A 23435-nucleotide genomic window follows, 5' to 3' on the forward strand; every position below is an offset into this window, starting at 1 on the left:
CGGGTTCTTTACCGCTGAGGCACCAGGAAAGCCCGTCAGGAGTACTGACTCCCAGACAGACCAAGGTGGGCTGAAGAGCAGGGCTGCTTTCCTGCCTGTTAATCGTCGGGTCATTCCCTTGACCGGAAGACGCCGTGTCCCGCTGCAGAGCAGGCTCGGAGGGGCCCCACGGGCCGGAGTGTGGGGGGCACCGCCGGGCCGGGGATGGGCCTCCGCCTCACACCGATCGAAATGCCGATACGTTCGCACTGTGTCGTTTAACAGATGTAGCCATGTGTCTTGTGGCGCAAAGGAACCTGGACTCCCCAGCCGGGAGTCACAGACTTAAAAGACTGACAGCCCTCCGGGATGTCGCACATTCTCAGAGCGCCGATCTCGGCTCGCCCAGTGCGCACGCGCGCCGTCCTCGCCCAATGCGCAGGCGCGCTGCACCCTCCCTGGCAGGCGCCCCTGGCGCGGCGAGTTGAGCGTCGAGCGGGCCAGTGGGCAACAAAGAGTGCCGAGCGGCCTCACCCCCTACCAACGGTCGGCCTAGCCGCTCACCCCCGCCCCAGGCAGGTCTGAGGCGCAGGGAGCGGCTCTGCGGGGACCTGAGGAAACAGCAGTACGTTTGTGGCGCCGGGGGCCAGAGCCCAGGCGGGCCTCCCGGGCAGGTGAAACCCTCGGGAGAGAAGCGGAGTGCCGGGCAGAGGAGCGGGGCTCCCAGGGGGTACAGGGTCCCCGGAGAGAAGGGGGTGCCCTGGGCAGACGTAGCAGCAGGAGGGAAGCTTGTCGCCCTGAGGACAGAAGGGGCCGCCGCAGGCCCGAGGCGGCGTTGCTGTCAGAACGCGGGGGAGGGTGGTCCCCACGGCACCTGCGGCCTCCAGAGAAAAGTGGACCCGAGGGATGGGGGGAGCCTCGGGAAAGAAACGGGGTGCCCGGTGTAGACGCGCCCTCGAGGTGAGAAAGGCGGCGCGGCGGGAGGGCGGCCCTTGGCGCAGACGGGGAGGCTCTGAGTCTCGGGGAGTGGGGGCGGACGGAGGTCACCGGCTGTCAGCCGGCCACACTGCCCAGGCGGGCAGGGGCCCCGGGTCCTACGCTGTCACTGACCAGAAGGGCTCCGCAGATGGTGCTGGAGTGAGGGGCTTTTTAGCCCTGAGGTGGCCACCTCACCGCGTGTGACTGCTTGTGAAAGAGGGTCCTGATGTCACAGCCTCCTCCTAGCCTTCAAGGGAGCCACCGGTGTTCTTGGTGATAGCTTTTCCTCTGCTTTCCCAGGGCATCCTCCTCCCCCGGCCGGCTTTTCTGCAAGATGTTGGGGTTCTTGCAGCAGCCTGTGATGGTGACCGCTGAGGTGAACTTGAATATGGTAGCTCTGACCGCGGTGGGATTGCTGAGCCGACTATGGCAGCTTGCCTATCCAAGGGCCGTGGTGTAAGTCAAGCAACTCGATTCTGGGGGCCTCCAGAAGGAACTAATTTTTTTCAGTGCATTGATGGCGGAAAGAGGCTTTTTGAGCCCCATAAAATGGGAGAGCCAACTTCTGGGCTTCCTTGGTGATGGATGGCAGTTAGAGGAGAGACCAGCTTGTCCCAAGGACAGCCCTTGCAGAGTCCACCTGTTCAGTCTTGCCCCGTAGGTCAGGAGTAGGTGCAGTATCCATGGTGGGTGACCTTTGACAGTCTGGAGAGTGGAGGGCAGAAGACGGAGGAATTTGGAAGCAAGTCCTCACTGATGGTAGAGTGTGTTCTTTGTCATAATGAGAAATGATTGTTGTTATTATTAAAGGGCTGTTAATGATGTGATTAATATATGTGTTTCTTTCACTTAACTTTTTATTATGGAAAACATCAAACATATACAAAAGTACAGAGAATGATGTTAGTCACCCAGTTGCAACAGTTACCAGCTCATAGCCAACTCCCTACCTGCAGTGGATTTTTTTGAAGCCCATCATAGACACTATATTTCATTCATTAAACAATTTAGTATCTTTAAAAGATCAGGATTCTTGAAAACCACAGGGTCACAGTAGCATCATCATGCCTAAGAAACTGACAGTAATTCCTCTGTGTCAGCAAATGTCCCTGATTGTCTGAAAGAGGTTTGCTGCAGTTGGCGCCTCTCCCTTTTACACCTGCGACTGTTTTGTTGGGTCACCAGCTCTTATTCTCTCGGTTGCAGACGTGCAGGTGGACAGCCAGATCAGCTTTGTGTCCAGGAGGCATTTGGTAGACTGGCTCGTGGTATACCCTAACCTACGTGCAGGGAGAGAAGTAGGTGCTGTGTCAGGAAAGCCTCCTGAAGGCCCAACTTCCAGGGGGTGTTTTCCCTCCTATCCTTGTGGGTGTGTGGTGCTGCACACGTGTCTTAATATCCAGGGACGCCATGCAGTTGGGGCAAAAGATCCAACCTTGACTGGTCACTCTCCAAAGTCATTTGGAAGCAGAGGTGTACATTGATCCTCATGCCTTTTGTGTACCGCTCAGATCTCCAGCCAGACATAACGTGGGTTTGCTTTGCAGTTTTGATGAAGTGTATTACGGGCAGTACATCTCTTTTTATATGAAGCGGATCTTCTTTTTGGATGGCAGTGGACCACCGTTTGGCCACATGCTTTTGGCCTTGGGAGGTAGGACTCCTTAGTAATAGAAGTGGCTCTTTAACATTTAAACATGGAAGTTCATGGAGGCAGAAGCGGTGTCTTATTTTATTTATTTATCTATTTGGGGCTGCCCTGGGTCTTCGTTGCTTTGCACCAGCTTTCTCTAATTGTGCCGAGTCGGGGCTAGTCTTCACTGTGGCACACGGGCTTCTCATTGCAGAGGCTGCTTGTTGCAGAGCACAGGTTCTACAACACCTACAGGTGCGCAGGCTTCAGTAGCTGCCACACGTAGACACATGGGCCTAGCTGCTTTGTGGGTCTTATTCTTTTCTTTATCATTGTTCCCTGTTGCCTGCTGCAGTTTGGTGCTTCAGAAGTATTTACTGAACAGGATAGTTACTGATTCATCTTTTGTTTTAGGTTATTTAGGAGGATTCGATGGTAACTTTCTGTGGAACAGAATTGGAGCAGGTAAAATATCATTGTCATCTCCCTTATTAATGTGCACGTATTAGAATTGAGAGGAAGTAGCTATCCTAGAGATTAAAAACTACGGTTTATTCATCTGAATCCAGGGTGTGATAGTTTGGGTACAAGTGAAAGACTTTCAAAAAGTCCAGTAAATTCCTTAATGCTTACTTGTAGTAAGTGTGTTATCCTTGGTCTTTGGTACACAAAGCACAGTGTACGTGGCACCTGTACATGCCACTGTCTGTGGCGGGTACCTTTTGTACATATACGTGTGTTGCCACAGTGTTTTTGGAAACAGATTGGGTAAATCTGTAAATAAGCGTTAACTCATTTCAGAGTCCTCAGCATCATCCCGTACTTACTGAGAACCGGCCCTTGACCACATGAAGCCGTGGCCCACACACTCGGTCCCTGACGAGACCCAGCCTTGCAGACTCGCGCTGTGGTCCGTGGGCATGTGCGCCGTGTGAGGAGATGTGGTGGTGTAGGGAGGGGGGTGTGTGCCCCATGCGCTCAGCCCCTCTGTGCTCACTCTTCCAGAATACAGCAGCAATGTGCCCGTGTGGTCCCTGCGCCTGCTGCCGGCCCTTTCGGGGGCCCTGTCAGTGCCCATGGCCTATGAGATCGTGTGGGAGCTCGGCTTCTCTCACTGTGCCGCCACGGGGGCTGCTCTGCTGCTGTTGATTGGTGAGGCCCAGGCATCTGCCTGCTCCGGAGGGGCCAGGTCAGCCCCTGCGCTGACCTCTGTCTGCGTCTCTGTGGCCCAGGAGGGCTCGGGGTTTAGTGGATGTGCCCCCTCCCATGTCTGCTACTCGCAGGACAGAAGGAAGCATGTCCAGGGTGTCCAGATGAGACTGTGAGAGTCACCTGACTCCCAGGCTGGGGGTTGTGCGTAGGTCTGTGTGTTCAGACTGTGATGTTCTGGAGGGGCAGCCAATGTGTATCAGGGCTGCCCAAATGATGCTCCTATGTGCGCGCCCCCCACCCCTGGACCATCGCCCCTGGCAACCCAGTCTGTCCTTGAATGAGAACCTCCCCCGCGCCCTACTCCCCTTGACCAGTGGAGACAGATTCAGGAATGAGTGGGTATTCCTCAGAGGGGACTCTCTCAGCCCAGGTCTGTGAACAAATGAAGTTAAGTTAGATGAAAATAAACCAGAATTCATGTCTGTTGAGTGACAACCCTAACTGGGGCCCGTGCCCACAGTGTTAGAATGTCCAGGCACCCTGCAGAGTTGGTGTTTCTCTACAGAAGAGGAAAACGAAGGTTCAGGAAGGGCCATTAACTTCCAGCCAGGTCGAGCCCCCACTTTCCACCTCCAGACTCTGGGGCATTTGGCAAGGACCCTTTTTTGTGGACATTCACCCTTGCTCCCTGACACCTGATGCTCGTGTCCTTTTCCCAACAGAGAACGCTCTCATCACTCAGTCAAGGTTAATGCTTTTGGAATCAGTGCTGATATTTTTCAATCTGTTGGCCGTGCTGTCTTACCTGAAGTTCTGCAACTCCCAGAAACACAGGTATGGAGAATGAGACAGAGGAGTCCAGGGGCTTGTCCACCTGAGCAGGTCTGATGCCCTTCCACGGGGGACAGCTGCTCCGGGCATCTCCACTGGCTCTTGGCTCCTGACTTCATAAATAATTCTCATCTCTCTATAAACTAAATGGAAACATTTTCTGACCCAAAGGAGAAGTTGTATCAGGAGGACTGCTCTTCGGGGACATGAGAAATCTTTTCCTTGTACCTGGAGCTCAGCGTAGCCAGCTGAGATCTCTGAGGCCGTGCCTTCTCTGGCCTTTGGGGGAAACGTTCTGAGGCCTCAGCTCTGCTTCTGTGCTTTGCTCCAGGCCCTTCTCCCCGAGATGGTGGTTTTGGTTGGTGCTGACAGGCGTGGCCTGCTCCTGTGCAGTTGGGTGAGTCTGGTGCACTGGGTCTGGGGCGGCAGCCACGGCCTCCACGTGTGTCTCGTCTTGACTTCATCCTGTGTCTTTAGCATCAAGTACGTGGGTGTGTTCACATACTTGCTGGTGCTCGGGGTTGCTGCCGTCCACGCCTGGCACGTGATAGGAGACCAGACGCTGTCAAACGTAGGTGCTGATGCCAAGGGGTGGGGCGGGGCTGGCCTGGGGGCAGGGCTGGGGGGGCAAGGCTGGGAGGTCAGGGGCGGGGTGGGGCTGGTAGGGATCAAGGGTGTAGGTCTGGGGTCAGAGTGAGGCTGATCCTGGGGGAGCAAGAGGCGGGGCTGGGCTGGGGGTAGAGCTGAGGGCAGGGCAGAGATATGGTGAGGTCGGGGGTAAGGCAGGGCTAGCTGTCGAGGGGCGGGGAGCAGGACGAAAACCCTGAAAGGAGGACTGGGCCCGCCTTCCCCCGGGTGGGGCGATGTCCCCTCCATCCTCTGGCAGGTCCGTGTGCTCTGCCACCTGCTCGCCCGAGCAGCAGCCCTGGTGGTGCTCCCGGTCCTGGTGTACCTGCTGTTCTTCTACATCCACCTGCTGCTGCTCTGCCGCTCCGGGCCCCACGACCAGATCATGTCCAGTGCCTTCCAGGCCAGCCTGGAGGTAAAAGTGCCGTCCTAGAAAGAAGACCACACTAGACTCGGGGTTTTCTTAATGTAAACCACCCCAGGCGAACATCAGAGGGAAAACCAAATGGGGGAAGTGAGGCATGTCTTCACTCTCTCTATACTAATTCTGAATGTGCCAGTGGCATGGGAGGGGATGAGGGGTCCGCCCTCTGCAGTGTGACCTGCGGGTAGGTGCCAGGCTGCACAGGACAGACATATCTCTGGTGTTCATGCAACTCTCTTTGCAAAAATAAAAATAGGCTCCAGATGAGGCGTCGGGAATGTAGAGCCTGAAGTCGGTGGACCTGCTCTTAAGGGCTGGCTCTGCTGACGGCAAATTCTCTGAGTGTTCGGGCAGATTTCTTAAATCACCATGTCTTGAGTTAGTCAGATGTAATTGCTGTTATCACAGGCTACGAGTACGAAGTAAATGAGGATGAGTGGGGGGAGCTCCCTGGAGGTCCAGTGGTTAGGACTCTGCACTTTCACTGCCAAGACCTGGGTTCAATCCCTGGTTGGGGAACTAAGATCCCATGTGCCACATGGCATGGCCCCCCAAAAAATAAGGACAAGCAGGGGAGGGGGAGGTGAGCGCCTCCCCAGGGGCTGCCTCTAGTCATTGGGAATGTGTAACATGCCAGGATTATGTCACACTTGACCATAGCTGATGGTGTGACTGTGGCCCGGATGTGGGGAGGGGCTGTCAAAGGGGCTGGCTTGGGAGTCACGTGTGTGCTCTCTCTCTCTCTCCCTCACTGGCCACCCCTGTGCTCCTGTCTCAGGGGGGGCTGGCAAGGGTCACACAAGGTCAGCCTCTGGAGGTGGCCTTCGGTTCCCAGGTCACCCTGAAGAATGTCTTTGGCCAACCCGTGCCCTGCTGGCTTCACTCTCACCAGAGCACCTACCCTATGATGTAAGTAAGGAAAGTCATGTTTTCAATCCAGAGATTATAACATGTTTTGGGGCTTTTTTTCCCCACATTTTTGCTGTTACCAATTTTCACTTTATGTGAAGGAGCTTGTGAGAATGAAAGAAATGGAGCTCTCAGACCCTAGTGTCACTGAGTCTCATTATATACCATCGCTGGAGGGACCAGCCCCTCTGGGATGGAAACATATCTGACGCCTCACTGGGTGGCGTCTGTAGCGACCTTGGGGGAGGTCGTGGGCCCCTGGCACCCCACCCACAGTTGCACCCTCTTCTTGCAGATATGAGAACGGCCGTGGCAGCTCCCACCAGCAGCAGGTGACCTGCTACCCCTTCAAGGATGTCAACAACTGGTGGATTGTCAAGGACCCCGGGAGGTGAGTACAGGTCGGGGGACAGCCTGGCCTCAGTCCCTGGCCTCCTCGTAGCTTCAGGACCAGGTCTGTGCCAAGAAGCCTGCGGTCAGGGACATAGCAGCGTTCCTAGCAGGTACAGTACAGTTCAGTTCAGTAGCTCAGTCGTGTCTGACTCTTCGCAACCCCATGGATTGCAACATGCCAAGCCTTCCTGTCCATCACCAACTCCTGGAGTTTATTCAAATTTATGTCCATTGAGTCGGTTATACCATCCAACCATCTCATCCTCTGTCGTCCCCTTCTCCACCCGCCCTTAATCTTTCCCAGCATCAGGGTCTTTTGACATGAGTCAGCTCTTTGCATCACGTGGCCAAAGTATTGGAGTTTCAGCTTCAACATCAGTCCTTCCAATGAATACCCAGGACTGATTTCCTTTAGGAAGGACCGGTGGATCTCCCTGCAGGCCAAGGGACTCTCAAGAGTCTTCTCCAACACCACAGTTCAAAAGCATCTTTTTGGCGCTTAGCTTTATGGTCCAACTCTCACATCCATACATGACTACAGGAAAATCACATCCATACATGACTACAGGAAAAACCATAGCCTTCACTAGACGGACCTTTGTTGGCAAAGTAATGTCTCTGCTTTTTAATATGCTGTCTAGGTTGGTCATCACTTTTCTTCCAAGGAGTAAGCATCTTTTAATTTCATGGCTGTAGTCACCATCTGCAGTGATTTGGGAGCCCAAAAAAGAAAAATCTGCCACTGTTTTCACTGTTTCCCCATCTATTTGCCATGAAGTAATGGGACTGGATGCCATGATCTTAGTTTTCTGAATGTTGAGCTTTAAGCCAACTTTTTCACTCTTCTCTTTCACTTTCATCAAGAGGCTCTTTAGTTTTTTGCTTTCTGCCATTAAGGGTGGTGTCATCTGCATATCTGAGGTTATTGATCGTTCTCCTGGGAATCTTGATTCCAGCTTGTGCTTCATCCAGCCCAGCCTTTCTCATGATGTGCTCTGCATATAAGTTAAATAAGCAGGGTGACAGTATACAGCCTTGACGTACTCCTTTTCCTATTTGGAACCAGTCTGTTGTTCCATGTCCAGTTCTAACTGTTGCTTCCTGACCTGCATATAGGTTTCTCAAGAGGCAGGTCAGGTGGTCTGGTATTCATTCCCATATCATTCAGAATTTTCCACAGTTTGTTGTGATCCACGCAGTCAAAGGCTTTGGCATAGTCAATAACGCAGAAGTAGATGTTTTTCTGGAACTCTTGCTTTTTCTTTGATCCAATGGATGTTGGCAATTTGATCTCTGGTTCCTCTGCCTTTTCTAAATCCAGCTTGAACATCTGGAAGTTCACGGTTCACATATTGTTGAAGCCTGGCTTGGAGAATTTTGAGCATTACTTTACTAGCATGTGAGATGAGTGCAATTGTGCGGTAGTTTGAGCATTCTTTGGCATTGCCTTTCTTTGGGATTGGAATGAAAACTGACCTTTTCCAGTCCTGTGGCCACTGCTGAGTTTTCCAAACTTGCTGGCATATTGAGTGCAGCACTTTCACAGCATCATCTTTCAGGATTTGAAATAGCTCATCTGGAATCCCATCACCTCCACTAGCTTTGTTCGTAGTGATGCTTCCTAAGGCCCACTTGACTTCACATTCCAAGATATCTGACTCTAGGTGAGTGATCACACCGTCGTGATTATCTGGGTTATGAAGATCTTTTTTGTACAGTTCTGCTGTGTATTCTTGCCACCTCTTCTTAATATCTTCTGCTTCTGTTAGGTCCATACCATTTCTGTCCTTTGTTGAGCCCATCTTTGCATGAAACGTTCCCTTGGTATCTCTTCTTGAAGAGCTCTCTAGTCTTTCCCATTCTGTTGTTTTCCTCTATTTGCACTGATCACTGAGGAAGGCTTTCTATCTCTCCTTGCTATTCTTTGGAACTCTGCATTCAGATGGGTATATCTTTCCTTTTCTCCTTTGCTTTTCGCTTCTCTTCTTTTCACAGCTATTTGTAAGCCCTCCTCAGACAGCCATTTTGCTTTTTTGCATTTCTTTTTCTTGGGGATGGTCTTGATCCCTGTCTCCTGTATAATGTCACAAACCTCTGTCCATAGTTCATCAGGCACTCTATCTATCAGATCTAGTCCCTTAAATCTATTTCTCACTTCCACTGTATAATCGTAAGGGATTTGATTTAGGTCATACCTGAATGATCTAGTGGTTTTCCCCACTTTCTTCAGTTTAAGTCTGAATTTGGCAATAAGGAGTTCATGATCTGATCCATCCCATGTAGGGCCACCCAAGATGGATGGGTCATGGTGGAGAGTTCTGACAAAATGTGGTCCACTGGAGAAGGGAATGGCAAAACAACCTTGCCTTGAGAACCCCATGAACAGTATGAAAAGGCAAAAAGATAGGACATTAAAAGATGAACTCCCCAGGTCTGTAGGTGCCCAGTATGCTACTGGAGATCAGTGGAGAAATAACTCCAGAAAGAATGAAGAGACGGAGCCAAAGCCAAAGCAATAGCTAGTTGTGGTTGTAACTGGTGATAGAGGCAAGGTCCGATGCTGTAAAGAGCAATATTGCATAGGAACCAGGAGTGTTAGCTCCATGAATCAAGGCAAATTGGAAGTGGTCAAATGGGAGATGGCAAGAGTGAACGTCAACATTTTAGGAATCAGCGAATTAAAATGGACTGTAATGGGTGAATTTAACTCAGATGACCATTATATCTACTACTGTGGGCAGGAATCCCCTAGAGGAAATGGAGTAGCCATCATAGTCAACAAAAGAGTCCAAAATGTGGTACAAATAAAAGAGTCTGAAATGCAGTATTTGGATGCAGTCTCAAAAATGACAGAATGATCTTTGTTCGTTTCCAAGGCAAACCATTCAATATCATGGTAATCCAAGTCTATGCCCCAACCAGTAATCCTGAAGAAGCTGAAGTTGAACAGTTCTATGAAGACCTACAAGACCTTCTAGAACTAACACCCAAAAAAGATGTCCTTTTCATTTTAGGGGACTGGAATGCAAAAGTCAAGAAACACCTGGAGTAATGGGCAAATTTGGCCTTGGAGTACAGAATGAAGCAGGGCGAAGGCTAGTAGTTTTGCCAAGAGAATGCACTGGTCACACCCTCTTCCAACAACACAAGAGAAGACTTCACATGGACATCACCAGATGGCCAACACCGAAATAAGATTGATTATATTCTTTGCAGCCAAAGATGGAGAAGCTCTAAACAATCAGCAAAAACAAGACCTGGAGCTGACTGTGGCTCTCAGATCATGAGCTTCTTATTGACAAATTCAGATTTAAATTGAAGTACAGCACAGCTGCGGTCAATGTGATGATGATGAAGGGGGCCACACCAGGAAGCGTGGAAAGTGACCTGAAGTTTCAGAAAAGAGTTAAATGTGTATGTTCACCTTGTACGAGGAACACACTGATGGGGTGGCTGTGAGACTCCACAGAGCCTGAGCGAGGACCCCACGAATCCGCCCGTGCTCTCTTCCAGGCACCAGCTGGTGGTGAACAACCCCCCGAGGCCCGTGCGGCACGGCGACGTTGTGCAACTGGTGCACGGCATGACCACCCGCCTCCTCAACACGTGAGTCCCTGCCGCTGCTCAGGGTGGGCGTGCCCGCATCACCGCCTTGGGTCCCGCTCTGCAGTAGGTATCGAGGGCGGGGAGGGGAGACCTCAGTGATGGCACGTGGGCTGGGAAGGAGAGTCCCACCCAGAGTGAAATGTGGGGCGCCCTGGCAGATGGGGGCACCTGCTGAAAGGAGAAGCGAATTCAAGAAGGCCATGAGCTGCGGGACAGAGCCAGGAACCCTACCTGGCCTGATCCCTGGGCCACCTCTGCTGTCCTTCTACCCAGCCTCTCGGGTCATCCACGTGGCCTCAGGGACCCCGCCCTCCCCTCCTTGGACATCTGGGCTCTCCATGCCACGTCTGCCTTGTCCTCTCCCCCTTCTGCCATCCCTGGGTCGGGAAATCCACGGGGCTCCAGTCCTTTCTGCCCTCACTCCCAGTCCCGGTGAGAATCGCCTGCCCTCTGCACACGGCAGGCACCGCTCCCTCTGAAAACTCACACTTGACCAACCTCACGTCTCTGCCAAGAGCTTCCAGGGATACCCAGCGTGACCGTCACACTCAGAATAACTCCCCACTCTCTCCTGCCTGCCAGCCCCCCCGGGACCTGGCCCACTGACTCCCTGGTAGACTTCATGCCAGTCACCGTAGCCCCCCACTGCCCCCAAAATGACCCCGTGCAGCCTCCCTGGGGCCTTTGCTTACTCTGTCTGCCTGGAATGTTTTTCAGCTCAGACCCTACTGGCATCCCCACCATGGCCCACTCTTTCGCTTTTTTAAAGAATAATTTTATTCATTTATATTTTGGCTGCACCGGGTCTTCACTGTTGCCTGCAGCCTACTCTCTAGTCATGGTGCTTGGGCTTCTCATTTCAGCGGCTTCTCTTGTTTCGGAGCACCGGCTCTAGAGCTCAGGCTTCTGCAGTGGTGCTGCGTGGGCTCTGTAGTTGCAGTCCCCGGGCTCTAGAGCATGGGCTCAGTTGCCCTGCAGCATGTGGGATCTTCCTGGAGCAGGGATAGAGCCCGTGTCTCCTGCATTGGCACGCAGACTCTTTACCACTGAGCCAGCAGGAAAGCCCCCACGCAGTCACTTTATTCAGGGGTCAGCTGAAATGTCCCTGCACCAAAAGCATTTCTTGCGCACTGTGCCCGCCGGGGTCAGTGTTTTTTGTGGCATTCACAGGGCCCGCAGTCATATCTGACTTCTCCAGGGTCATGAGGGCCTCTTCCTTACTGCTCACTGCGGGTCCTCTCCCCATGTGGTCCCGCACAAAGTCCGATCAGGCATGGTTTCCCCGAAAGTAAACACGGGAAACTGACGTCCCTGGGCACTTGTTTTGCCACAGAATTCTTGGTGCCCCAGCCATTTCCGTGACCTGGCGTCAGGGAGCCCCCAGTGGCCAGCCAGGCTGTGCTCCCAGCTTGGTTTATCCTCTGCGAAGGGGATGGTGAGCCCGTGGTTTAGATGGACATCTCCCTACTTCCCCATCATGTGCGTCCCTGGAGGTGTGGTCACTGCAGGGCCTCTGCCCTCTGTGAGGGATTTAGTGCCCTGGGGAATGGCAGCCGAGGTGCTTGAAGGTTGAGCTGGCTTTGTTTCCTGAAAAAAAGTGGTTTTTTTCCTCCTTAAAGAACAGCGAGTGCCTTTCAGGAGAGCTTGGGGCGCCCCCAGCAGCGCTATTTGGTTTTCCAGGCATGATGTCGCAGCCCCCCTGAGCCCCCACGCGCAGGAGGTTTCCTGCTACATTGACTACAATATCTCCATGCCCCCCCAGAACCTCTGGCGGCTGGTGAGTCCCCGGCCACCTCGAGCACAGGCATCACGGCCCTTTCTGAACCGCGTTCTGGAACAAGTGCCCCCCTGTTCTACAGAAAGGGGGAGCCAGGGGATTTTCCTGTGTCCAGGAAGGAGCTGCGGGCTGGTGGGTGGGTCCCTGTCCCCACCCCCCAGCACCTCGCACAGACCTCTGGAATAAAGGCGATGGCACTGTCTGGGATCAGCCGTGTCAGCTTCCCTTGGGGGACTGTCCCCTAGTATCAGACCAAGCCAGCCTCACTGTGGTGACTGGTCTTCATCTTTACATTTAACGAAACCTGAAAGAGAGTCAACTAATGGCCTAGATCTACTTTTACAGGACATCGTGAACAGGGAGTCGGACACGGATGTCTGGAAGACCATCTTGTCAGAGGTCCGCTTTGTACACGTGAACACCTCGGCCATCCTCAAGGTCAGTGACACCGCCTCCTGGTCCTGCCCGGAGGGACAGACTGAAGGGGGGCCATGGGGGGTTGCGGGGTCTCTGTAACTGCTCAGAACTGAAACCTGGCGTGAAGCTCCCTGAAGGAGAGCCACTGCCCTTGTGGGTGACCTGGGGTGGGGTCCCCCCAGCTGGGCGGGCCCGGGCCCTCCATTAACGATCCCCCCACCGTCTTGTTTTGCCAGCTGAGTGGAGTGCCCCTCCCGGACTGGGGCTTTCGGCAGCTGGAAGTGGTTGGGGAGAAGCTGTTTCGGGGCTACCACGAGAGCACTGTGTGGAACGTGGAGGAGCACCGCTACGGCAGGAGTGAGCGCGCCCGGCTCCTGGGGGTGGGGCAGCCTGCGGGCTCCAGGCCCCATTGTGGAGCCTCCCCCTTCCCACCCCACTCCCTCCTGGATGGGCGAGGGGGCAGTGCCACCAGAAGGCAGGGCAAAGAGAGCTTTTGACTGGAAAGATGGCCAGGCGGGTGGGGGACCATGGACCATGTCCTGCGGGTTCTTTGGAAAGCAGTGGCAGCTGCCGTGGGCGGCTCCCTGACCGGGTTCTGCTCGCGTCCCCTGGTCCCTGTGTGCCTGCCAGGCCAGGAGCAGAAGGAGAGGGAGCTGGAGCTGCACTCCCCCACCCAGGTGGACATCAGCAGGAACCTCAGCTTCATGGCCAGATTCTCCGAGCTTCAGGTGACAGGCGGGCGGACGGGTGGCTGACCTTGCCTTTTGCCGGGAGGGCCACGTGGTCTGTCCAGTGTCAGCCTTCTAACCGGGACCTGCCTCGGCAGGGAGGGCCATTGCCCTCTGTCCTCTGTCCATGTCATGCCCAGCACCATCAACCCCCAGCCTCCCGGCCTTCCCGCTGTGTGGCTTTGCCGGCAGTAACTGTCAGGAGCCAAGGAGACATGCAGCAGTGTGGCACTGCTCCCAGGTCAGGTCGATACGGCATAGCTCCAGGGAAGTCAGAACCGGGCACTCAGCATCCCCAGCGTCAAGGCGCCCTTACCGCCCCATCCCATCCCTTAATTCACAAACTGGAACCCAGGAGAGGCGCCTCCTGGGCTGCCTCTGCAGGTGACCTGAGTGAACTTGAGGTTGGCCGCCCCCGTGAAAGGGGCAGCGGTTTACTCCGCCCCCTGGCAGATCCCTTGGCTGTGAAGGGCGTCTGGCTGTCCAGTGACTCCCAGTGGCCTCTGTTGTCTGCAGTGGCGGATGCTGACGGTGAGAAGTGACGATTCGGAACACAAGTACAGCTCCACGCCGCTGGACTGGGTCATGCTGGACACCAACATCGCTTACTGGCTGCACCCCAGGACCAGTGTAAGCACAGCATCTGCGGGCAGTCAGCCCATGCCTGAGAGGCCTGTGATGTTAAGAGCAGCCACTGCGTCCGCCCAAGCCCTGGCCTTCCCTGCCGTCCTGACAAAAGCCAAGGGCTTCTTGTTCTCCAAGGGCTCTGGCAGCACGGGGCCCTAGCTCCCCTGAGGTGCTGAGGGGTCAGGTCCCTGCGTGTCTGCAGGGAGGGACACCCGGCTTTGCTGCTGCCATGGCAGCGCATGGTTCCCCTTGCCCAGCCGATGTGGTTTTTAAAACCATCCCACTTGATTCCCCTTCTGGCATCTGGTGTCCAGGCTGGTCAGTGCTCTGCTTCCCTGTCCAGCTAGTCTTCACCTGGTGGGGCAAACGTAGCACGTGGTCTGTGCCCGGTAATGACTTAAGCTAGTGGGGTGCGGCCCCCTTTCCCCCCACGGACGTGGGGGGCCGTGGCTTGCTGAGAAACGGGCACTGAGGACCTTCTGCATCAGCACCCCCGTCCCCCTCCTTGTGAGCCGCTCTGCTGTCCAGAAACAACCCCATCCACTCCCGGCTCTGATTCTACTTACAGAGCCGAGCACCTTCACACGTCCGTCCTAGCTGCCAGGGCCGAGGGTGGGTGGCGCCCATGCCTGCCCCAGGCCACACCAACTGGCCTCTCCCTCCCACAGGCGCAGATCCACCTGCTTGGGAACGTCGTGATCTGGGCCTCCGCCAGCCTTGCCACCCTGGTGTACGCCCTGCTGTTCATCTGGTACCTGCTCAGACGCAGAAGGAGAGTCTGCGACCTCCCTGAAGGTCTGTGCCTCGGCCCACGCACCTCTCACACCCCATCCCTCTGGTTTGGGCTGGAGCTCCGTGTGCTTCAGGCCACATCAGCAAGCGCAGCCTTGGGCCACTTCTGTGTTTCTGCCCCGAGGGCACTTCTGTCTTTTCCTCAGAGACAGGATGCTATTCTCCAGTCCCCATGTCACCTTCAAGGCTTCTCCAGGGCCATGCAGGTGTCGGGCCTGAATTGTTCCCTGACCCCAGCACCCCTGGAAGTGGCTGATGGAACAGAGCTGCCAGGAGGCACTTGGGGGCTGGTTTGCAAGAACAGAACCCCCCTTAAAACCGTTCTGATACGGGAAAGGAGCCAACGCCCGGGGTGGGCCCCGAAGGCCGCCAGGGGCGGGGAGGTGCCCTCTCTGGGCTCTGCTGAGCTGGTCATTCTCTCCACTAGTCCCGGCTCCTGGGTGGGTGCACGGTGCAGGCCCGCCCCTGCCCACTGAGGAGTGAGACTGAAGACCCGCTGGGAATCAGGAGTCAGCTGGGCCTGGCCCAGTGCTTGAGCATCTCAGGACTGGGACGGCAGGGGCAGCAGAAAGTCTGGGAGGTTCTTAGGACACAGTCTGCTCTTCCTTCAGAGACGGTGGAGGCACTGGGATGGGAGACAGAAAGCAGGGGCCGCGAGTTCACGGGCTCACTTGTGGATGATGAGGCGAGCCTGCCTGGCAGCAGGGAGCCTCCCGGCTCAAGATGGCCTTCCCTGCAGACCGCTGGCTGCGCTGGGTGCTGGCCGGGGCTCTGTGCGCCGGGGGCTGGGCTGTGAACTACCTGCCTTTCTTCCTGATGGAGAAGACGCTCTTCCTCTACCACTACCTGCCGGCGCTCACCTTCCAGATCCTGCTGCTGCCCGTGGTCCTGGAGCACATCAGCGACCACCTGTGCAGGTACAGGGCCTTGGCAGCCACGCGCCCGGGTCGGGGGGGCAGGGTCCTGGGGGAGTCATGAATGGTGATTCCAGCGTGGTGTGGACGGGGTTAGCCAGAAGAGGCACTAGCAAGGCTCCTGGGGTTCCGAGCACAAAGCTAAAGCTGGTGGGAGGTGAAGCCAGGGGATACGTGCGGAAGGACCTTTGGCCTGGAGGAACAAAGAAGGGGAGGTGAGGGGCGGCCCAGCAGATACACCAAGGGGCCTGTAAACCAGAGCAGGTCCTGGAGGCTGGTCCTGGGGCAGCTCAGGAGGGCGGTTGTGTGCTCCTGCTGCTGAGACGGAGCAGGAGCTGGGGAGTTCAGGAAGCAGAGAAGTGAGGAGGAGTGCTGAGTGGGTCCGGCAGGACTTGAGGGCTGACACTCCGGCCGGGGCGCCGAGGGGACCTTTCGGTGGAAAGGGTCAGCCCCCGCACCGTGCTCTGCTCCGGGCTGGCAGGTCCCAGCTCCAAAGGAGCCTCTTCACGGCCCTGGTCGTCGCATGGTTCACCTCTGCCTGTCACGTGTCGAACATGCTGCGCCCGCTGACCTATGGGGACAGGTCGCTGTCACCCAGTGAGCTCAAGGCCCTTCGCTGGAAAGACAGCTGGGATATCCTGATCCGGAAATACTAGTGGGACACAGACTCACCGACGAGTGGCAGGGCTGGGTCGGGACAAGGTCTTGGATGGGCGTGTTTCCAGCAGGCAGGCAGAGCGGCTCTGAGCTTGGTGGAGACATGGGCTTGGCTGGGATTCTGCTCTGGTCTTGTTGAAGAAATGGCCCTCCGACAGGCACCTCGTTTTCAGCAAAGTCTGTTTTCCCTGATCATAAAGAACATCTCCTCACTGGCGCCTTCTAAGAGCCCCGTGCACTCACTGAGTGTGGAGCTGCTGGGTGGGACTCATGACAGCCGAGAAAGGGCAGGGAGGGGCTGGTTCTAGTCGACCCAGACAAGGGCCGGTCTTGCTCAGAGGCCGGTGGTGGGCTCAACCCAGGCCCCTGCTCCTGCTGACCTAGGAAGGCCCCGGGGACTCCCCCTCATGGTTCAGTGGGCCGTGAGACCTTGAACGCCAGCCCAAGGGGGCTCGGGGAGGCCGGCCGTGACTCCTCTTGCTGGCCCCAACCCCCACCCAGAGCCTGCCGAGAGGTGAGCAGTAGCCTGTCATCCAGCACATTTTCTGGTCCTGATTCTGCCTTTTTTTGTGTAATTAAAAAGGGGACAAACTGGCATTCACATTTGGTGTTATTTATTGATTCTCTCTCCAAAAAGAACAGTAAACTTGACAAAACCGTCATAGTCATCAGAAACCAGCCCTCGAGCTCAGCCAAGCTCGCCCAACGTCCCTGTTTAACTAGTTAGTACTCGAAAGCTGGCCGCAAAGGGGAGGGACCACTTTTACAGTAACAGCTGCCACGTGGAAGGGGGACAAACCAGGACAAGACCACTAGTGTCTGGGAGGCAAGGTCACTGGGCAAGCGCAGGGGGCTGGCCGCTTTGGGCCACACCATCTGCTCACGCTTCCGGTCTACACACGCCTTGGCCATGGGCGACACCAGGAAAGGCCTGTCCAGATGGCAGCCTGGGCTCCGGGGGGCCGAGTGGGACACTGTGCTCACAGGAAAGCAGGCAGGGCTGGGCTGGGGGATCCCGGCTATGTGTCTGGTGCTAGTTAAGGAAAAGCTTGCTCCCCAGGGCTCCCTCCTGCCTCTGCCTTTGGAGCATAGGCCAGAAGGAAGGACACCTCTCCGTGGCTCCTTGCGTACCAGATCAGTGTGTACCAGGATCACGACCCACTGGTGGGTCGTGAAGCTGGGTTACTAGGTCACAGCGAGGATGGTGTTCGGAAGCCAGAGTAAACAGAAAACACGTGGTTGTATATAACAAGTAAAATGGAAGAGGGTCATCTTCAAACTTGGGTTCCAGTTACACGTGAGTGAACCAGGTCACAGTCTCTCTCGCCGGGGGTTCACCGTCAAAATCACGGTGACCAGGCTGTTCTCCCAAACACGGGCCTCGTGTACGGCACGTTGTGTGGCCTTTCTCAGCAGCGAAGAGCGCTTCCAGCCCCCGTGACTTGAGGAAGCGGGAGAGGAGGTCAGGGCTGCCGGCAGAGAACCTGTCATACCGTCTGGATGACTCGTCCTGGTCTCCCGAGTTAGCCAGGACCCCGACAGCGCCCCATCAATGGCCGCATGTTTCGGGGCAGGCGGGCCTCTGGGGGCCCATCGGGTGCCGAGCAGCCCGCTCCTCAGTGTGGCCTGCTGCTGGACTCCAGGTGCGAGCGCTTGCCCGAGGCCAGTACCGCAGGGTGCTCCCCCGGCTCTGGGAATGTCCTCTTGTGGCTGCGCCCGTTGGCCCCCGCGCGGTGCCACTTGCAGATGTCGCCGTTGAGGATGTCCTGGATGTGCTGCACGATGAGGTTGATGGCCACTGCAGGGACACACGGGCGGGGTCAGCTGCCGCCCGCCCAGCCACCACCCGCCGTTACCCACGAGGCACACGCTTCCCTCCACGAGGCATCCACCTGCCACCGAGCCTCAGCAGGCAGACCAGTGCCCGCTGGGGCTGGGCATGGTAAAACCGACCTGGTGTGGTGGCGTGGGTTTCTGTCAACTAACCCTGGGTGTAATACTTCTTGCCAACAATGGACTCTCTGTCAAGCAGTCCTCCATGTATTTTTTTTTCCTCACCACCTTTACTGAAACTTAACTAACATCGTACGCTGTGTCACCTTAAGGTGTAAGACATGTTGCGTGTTCTAAGTGTGTTGTGAACCTCTGCCACACGTGTACATGGATGGGCCTCATCCCCCGGGGCGTCTCAGTAACCTGGACGGGCCGGGCCAGGCCTGCCGTGTGGCCCTGGGGGTGGGGGTGGCACAGGCCTGCTCCTTACCCATGTTGTCAACCCCTCGAGGGATGATCACGTCTGCGTACTTCTTTGTCTACAAGGCAAGAAAAGGAGGGTCTTGTGAGATGCTTTCAGCGTGCCTGGGCCTAGATGCGGGGCACACGCGCAGGCTGCCATGAAGGGTAAGGAGGCGGGGGCTCAGGTGAGAGGCTGCGAGCCCAGAAGTGAGGGAAGCTGAGCCGAAGCAGCGGGAAGGGATGGCTCGCGTCTGCCGGCTTCTCGGAGATGCTCCTCTGTGAGCACCGCGGTCGGGCCGGTGCTCTGCACTGACCGCCTGGCGCTCCCGGCCGGCTGAGGTGGGGCGCCCTCCCAGTGCACACGGTGCGGAGCCCTGCGAGAAGGGAAGTCGCAGGAGCTGCTCCCCTTCCTGCCTCGCCCCTCCTCTGCTCCCTCACGGAGTAGCCCACTCCTGTCGGGCACTATGGTGCTGCTGAGGAGGGACCCCCAAGTGCTGCTGGGGGGCGCAGGGGGCACCTCCGAATGAGCTGAGTGCCGCCAGTGTGTAGGCCTGGGCCAAGGAGGCCTGTCCCAAGAGATGAGCCACGGGGGCGGGGGGAACAGGGATAGACTGGGTCCCGGGGCAGCCGCATCTGCAGGCAGAGGAGACCCAGGGCTGAACTCCCATGGGGCTGGGCCACTCTGCTGGGCTGTGGGGGCAGGCGGGAGCGACCAGCTGAGGGCCGAGAAAGGTCCTAGTGACGGGGACACAGGTGGCTTGGTCACCTCGCCGAGGCACCCCGTGAAGGGGACGGGTGGGGAGGGACTGGCCGAGCACACTTCTGCCTCCATCTGGGGGCACCCGGTCACACCTGGCGTCCAGAGCTTCACGGTAAACCACCTACTTTTCAAAAGTATCTTTCTGGGGATAAGAGACTGAGAAACAGTCAATTTCCTAATCATTTTCTAGAAACTCCAAGACCATGAGTGTAAAATAAAATGTTTTCATGAACTAGCAAAGAGAGAACTCCTTTGTCCCATTTATCTAAAGCAGGATTCCTGCTTCTAATTCCTCTGTGCCTCACTTTACCCTTTAGGAAACAATACCGTGAAATTTCCCTTTGAATCTCTCCACCATCCTATCCAGTGAGAGAGGTGAGATGAAGGAAAAGACAGATGGCCGCACAAGTGAACTCCTCCTCTACATGCCAGCTGGACCTTCCTCCACCCCCGAGAAACACACGGTGTGGGGGAAGTTTTTAAGCACCTACTGTGTGCCAGACAGCACTTTGGCAGCCAAGAGACAGAGATCCCTGCCCCCATGGAGGCCCCCCCTGCTCCTGTTCAGAAGGGCTGGGGGGAAGGAGAGGCACAGTGTGGGCAGTGGACGAGCAGTGCCCTGGACAGATGCAGACAAGAGCCCGGGAGGAGGTGACGCCGGTGCACTGGGTGAAGCCTGGCGCAGGGAGGAGGGGTGCGAAGGACAAAGGACCCATTCCCAGCTGAGAACCGCTCCCTGGGACCATGGGCACGAGAGGCTAACTTCTCCATGTATACAGCAGACCGCGTCCGTCCACGACTCGGCTCTCACAGAACGGGCACCAGGGGGCCTTCTGACAAGGGGGGAAAGGAGGTCCCTGGGCAAGCGGAAGGCGGTACCGGCAGGCAGAACTCCTCGAAGGCTGGCTTGACGAAGGTGGTGTACTGCGTCAGGATCTGCTCCAGGTCCCGGCCCCGCTGCACATCCCGGAGAACTGCGGTGACAGGAGAGAGCAGGGGCCTGCAGATGTGGGGGTGCCTAGGGCCAGGCTGGCCAGGGGCAGAGGGGCCCACGTCCACCTTACCTCTCCGAGACAGCCTGACGTCGGAGTCGGTGTCCACGAAGAGGCGCAGGTGGAACATGTCCCGTATCTCCTGGCTGTAGAAGACCAGGATGCCCTCGAACAGGACCACGTCTGCGGGGTAGACCACCGTGGTCTCCGCGAGCCTGCGGGGTAGGCCAGGGGAGAAGCCTGCCGTCAGCATCAGACCCTGGGCACGGATGAGGGAGGCTGTCCCGGGAACCAGTGGGGCACAACCCCAGGGTGGGAGGGGTGTCCTCACCAGCCCCCCGCACACAGCCCCCTTCTCCCAGAACCACCCGCTTACCTTGAGTGTGTCACAAAATCATAGGTGGGGACCTCGACCGTTTTGCCCTCCACGATGTTTTTCAGAGTCCTGTGCATCAAATCGTTATCAAAAGCATCTGCGGGGATGGAACAGAAGGCAGGGCAAGTCCTTATGCTGAGAACTCGCTCTGCCCTGGGGTCTGCTGGGTGCGGGTGCTGCCAACGACCCTAAGGAACATCTGGCCCGGAGGAGCCCCCATGACTTCCATCTGCAGGGCCCTCTGCAAACCACAGGCTGGACCTGTCCTCGCTGCCCCGGGGCAGTGCCACTGCCTGGGCTGCTGTCCCACCCACAAGTCTGAACACACGGATCTCCTGATCAGCCAGTTCTGGGAGGTAGGTGAGCTAGGCATCTTGCTTCTAGTTCTGAGAAATAACACAGACTAATGCTTCTGGGACCTTCTTCCCATGTGTGCCCTGGGAAGGAATAAAGACGGGAGCCAGCCACTGGGCAGAATCGTCTACTAGCAGCAGGGAGGGGCAGCATGGCTATCCCCCTCACCCACCCCCTCTCCACCTGTTCCCCTGGCCCCTGACCAGACCAGGAAAGGGAGCTTCAAGGCCTCTGGTTCTCGTTCACCCACTGCTGGCCTCTCGAGGACTCTGCCCCAGTGGAAACAGTCTGCATAGCAGGCCCCTGATAGCATGAAGGCATTTAGGTTTCTCCATGACCACAACTGTGGCAGAGCAGTGGGCCTGAAGACCCTTCTGAGCTGCAGACTCCCTGACCGGCTCCAACCGATGGAGCCTGGAGCTCCTGCAAGGCCCAGAGCACATAGGAGAGACCCCGGGCTTAACCCCCAATCCGCTCCACAGAGGTTTAGCCACGGACCACCTGGGGCCACTTCCCCATCCACGGCCAACTCTGGACCCAGTCTCAACGGTCTGCCCTTCTCCCCCACTCCCTCCCAACTTTCAGAGCCTCTACCTGGGTGGTCGAAGTTGTACTGTCCCTTCAAGGCCTTGGCCTTCTGCTCCGCGGTCAGGACCTTATAGAACCTGTCTTGGCTCAAGATGACCAGCTTGCGCTGCCGGTGATCCACTTCATTCTGTCCCAGCAGCTCCATGATCTTCTCGCACACAGTGGACTGGGAAACACACAAACAGGAGCCCCGCCTGGAGACGCCCACCCCGGCGCATCAGCTCCCGAGCGGCCGCGAGGTCAGCGGCTGCGCCTGGCGGGGAGGGCGCTGGGGTGCACCAGTAGGGGCAACGCGGACCCGGAGGCCAGGAGCGGCCAGGCCAGCCGGGAGCTTGCGGGGGTGCCCCGGGGTCCAGCGACCCGCTCCCCGCCTGGCCCGCCGCGGCCCCAGCCCCTCCGCCCCCGGCCCTGTCCACGCCCGGGAGGTGGGTGGGGAGCACCTCGCAGCAGCTAGAGGCGGGGGTCTCCCTCTGAACTGAGGCCCGACAGGCCGCGCAGAGTCCCGGGGCGCCCAGGGTAACTCGCAGGCCCCGCCGCGCCGCCCAGCCCCTTACCTTGCCGCTCGCGGTGCCGCCGCTCACGCCGATCAAGAAGGGCCGCTGGTGAGGACGGTCCGCCTCGGGCCCGGCGCCCTCGCAGTCGCCGCCTCCAGCCGAAGCCATCTCCGGCGTCGCTCGACCGCATCTGACTCCCGGCTCCCGCCGCCGCCGCCGCCGCGCAAAGGTCGGAGACGCCCCCCACCCGGAGCTCCACTTCCGGGAGACACGCGGCGCGGCAGGAGGTGGGGCGGCGGGCGCGCGGGGCACGGCGGGAGTTGTAGTCCCGGTTGGTGGCTGAGGGCGCCGTGCATACGTGGGCCTGGCCGGGCCTTCCCTCTGGGCCTGGAAGGCCGCCGAGGCAGCCGGACCCATTGCCGCGACGCCGGGTTGTTTTTTATTATTTGCTGCAAAAGCCAAAAGCCAGTCGGTTTCGCAACTGGCTGCAGTAGTCTCCAAATGTCGGGCGGCCTCCGAAAAGATTCCTTCTGCCCGCACCTCCACCTCCGCGCTGCCTGGGGTTAGGGTGGGAGGCGTCAGAATGATCCTTCAGGGTCGCAAAGTCAGGGGGCGGTGCTTGGGCATAGTGAGGGGTCGGACTCCTGAGCCCCGTGACCCGAGTTGGAAACTAGAACCGGTTCTGCAGCCTTGTGTGCGGTCACCCAAGAGCACGCTGTCACCTGCACACCGGGCCCCTGTGGTCAGCCCTTGCCTCCACCGCGTGGGTCCAGGCCTCTTGCCTGGGCACAGGCTTAGCGCTGCCCCTGTTGGCCCTCCATGCCAGCCGAGCCTCCACGTTATCCCTCCTTCCTCGAGTTTCTTAACACAACCCTAAGCCTTCAGTGTCCTCCACTGCCTCTGGCCAGCAAGTTCCCGGCCTCCTCAACCTGCCCCTTACATTGAGGGCAGAAGTCGTGGGATGACTTTTTGACTGAGCCCTAGACAAGCTGGGAAGAAGGGACCCTGTCTGCTGGATTCCACCTGTGCCCCTGGTCCAAGAAGGCAGATACCGACCCATTCCTGTTGTACATTGTCCTCAAGGCATCAAGTCTCTTTGCAAGCCTAGCTCCTGCTGCACCGTGAGCCCTCCATGAATATTTGATGAAACTGAAATATGCAGGAGAGACTAACATGGAGACGTCAGGCGAAG

General features: G+C 57.1%; 2 protein-coding genes across 10 annotated transcripts; one reads left to right on the plus strand and one right to left on the minus strand.

Moving 5' to 3' along the window:
• Positions 1 to 417: 417 nt before the first annotated feature.
• Positions 418 to 17045, plus strand: POMT1 (protein O-mannosyltransferase 1). Of its 7 annotated transcripts, none has more exons than XM_027556609.1 (20): positions 418 to 604; positions 1258 to 1413; positions 2505 to 2611; positions 3005 to 3055; positions 3596 to 3742; positions 4465 to 4576; positions 4905 to 4970; positions 5051 to 5144; positions 5460 to 5615; positions 6403 to 6533; positions 6829 to 6924; positions 10440 to 10532; positions 12213 to 12309; positions 12655 to 12747; positions 12963 to 13083; positions 13357 to 13454; positions 13971 to 14084; positions 14750 to 14876; positions 15613 to 15790; positions 16269 to 17045. In XM_027556609.1, the coding sequence occupies exons 2-20, from the start codon at positions 1292 to 1294 to the stop codon at positions 16441 to 16443; spliced, it is 2178 nt and encodes a 725-aa protein (XP_027412410.1). In that variant the 5' UTR covers positions 418 to 604; positions 1258 to 1291; the 3' UTR covers positions 16444 to 17045. The 7 variants fall into 7 exon arrangements, with proteins under 7 accessions (XP_027412410.1, XP_027412409.1, XP_027412408.1 ...); XM_027556608.1 differs by having other exon boundaries at positions 425 to 653; positions 2469 to 2611; XM_027556607.1 differs by having other exon boundaries at positions 425 to 604; positions 2469 to 2611.
• Positions 17042 to 22510, minus strand: UCK1 (uridine-cytidine kinase 1). Of its 3 annotated transcripts, none has more exons than XR_003513525.1 (7): positions 22304 to 22496; positions 21756 to 21915; positions 20808 to 20904; positions 20504 to 20646; positions 20203 to 20413; positions 18708 to 18756; positions 17042 to 18242 (listed from the first exon to the last, which is right to left on the minus strand). XR_003513525.1 is itself a non-coding variant. In XM_027556615.1 (7 exons), exons 1-7 carry the CDS (start codon positions 22409 to 22411, stop codon positions 18061 to 18063), a joined length of 834 nt encoding a protein of 277 aa, XP_027412416.1. In that variant the 5' UTR covers positions 22412 to 22510; the 3' UTR covers positions 17042 to 18060. The 3 variants fall into 3 exon arrangements, 2 of the variants coding, with proteins under 2 accessions (XP_027412416.1, XP_027412417.1); XM_027556615.1 differs by having other exon boundaries at positions 20319 to 20413; positions 22304 to 22510; XM_027556616.1 differs by having other exon boundaries at positions 20319 to 20413; positions 21756 to 21943; positions 22304 to 22492.
• Positions 22511 to 23435: the final 925 nt, after the last annotated feature.

Source organism: Bos indicus x Bos taurus, chromosome 11 (genome assembly GCF_003369695.1).
Source record: "Bos indicus x Bos taurus breed Angus x Brahman F1 hybrid chromosome 11, Bos_hybrid_MaternalHap_v2.0, whole genome shotgun sequence".
NCBI classification, from domain to species: Eukaryota; Metazoa; Chordata; class Mammalia; order Artiodactyla; family Bovidae; genus Bos; species Bos indicus x Bos taurus.

Bases quoted from the DNA above. Each gene is read 5' to 3' on its own strand.
- POMT1 (XM_027556608.1), top strand. From the start codon at position 1,292: ATGTTGGGGTTCTTGCAGCAGCCTGTGATGGTGACCGCTGAGGTGAAC. The intron at 5,616-6,402 runs GTAAAAGTGCCG...CTCCTGTCTCAG, and splicing joins CCTTCCAGGCCAGCCTGGAG to GGGGGGCTGGCAAGGGTCAC. The intron at 13,455-13,970 runs GTGACAGGCGGG...TGTTGTCTGCAG, and splicing joins CCAGATTCTCCGAGCTTCAG to TGGCGGATGCTGACGGTGAG.
- UCK1 (XM_027556615.1), bottom strand. From the start codon at position 22,411: ATGGCTTCGGCTGGAGGCGGCGACTGCGAGGGCGCCGGGCCCGAGGCG. The intron at 20,905-21,755 runs GTAGAGGCTCTG...CCATCCCCGCAG, and splicing joins GTACAACTTCGACCACCCAG to ATGCTTTTGATAACGATTTG. The intron at 20,647-20,807 runs GTAAGCGGGTGG...CCTACCCCGCAG, and splicing joins GATTTTGTGACACACTCAAG to GCTCGCGGAGACCACGGTGG.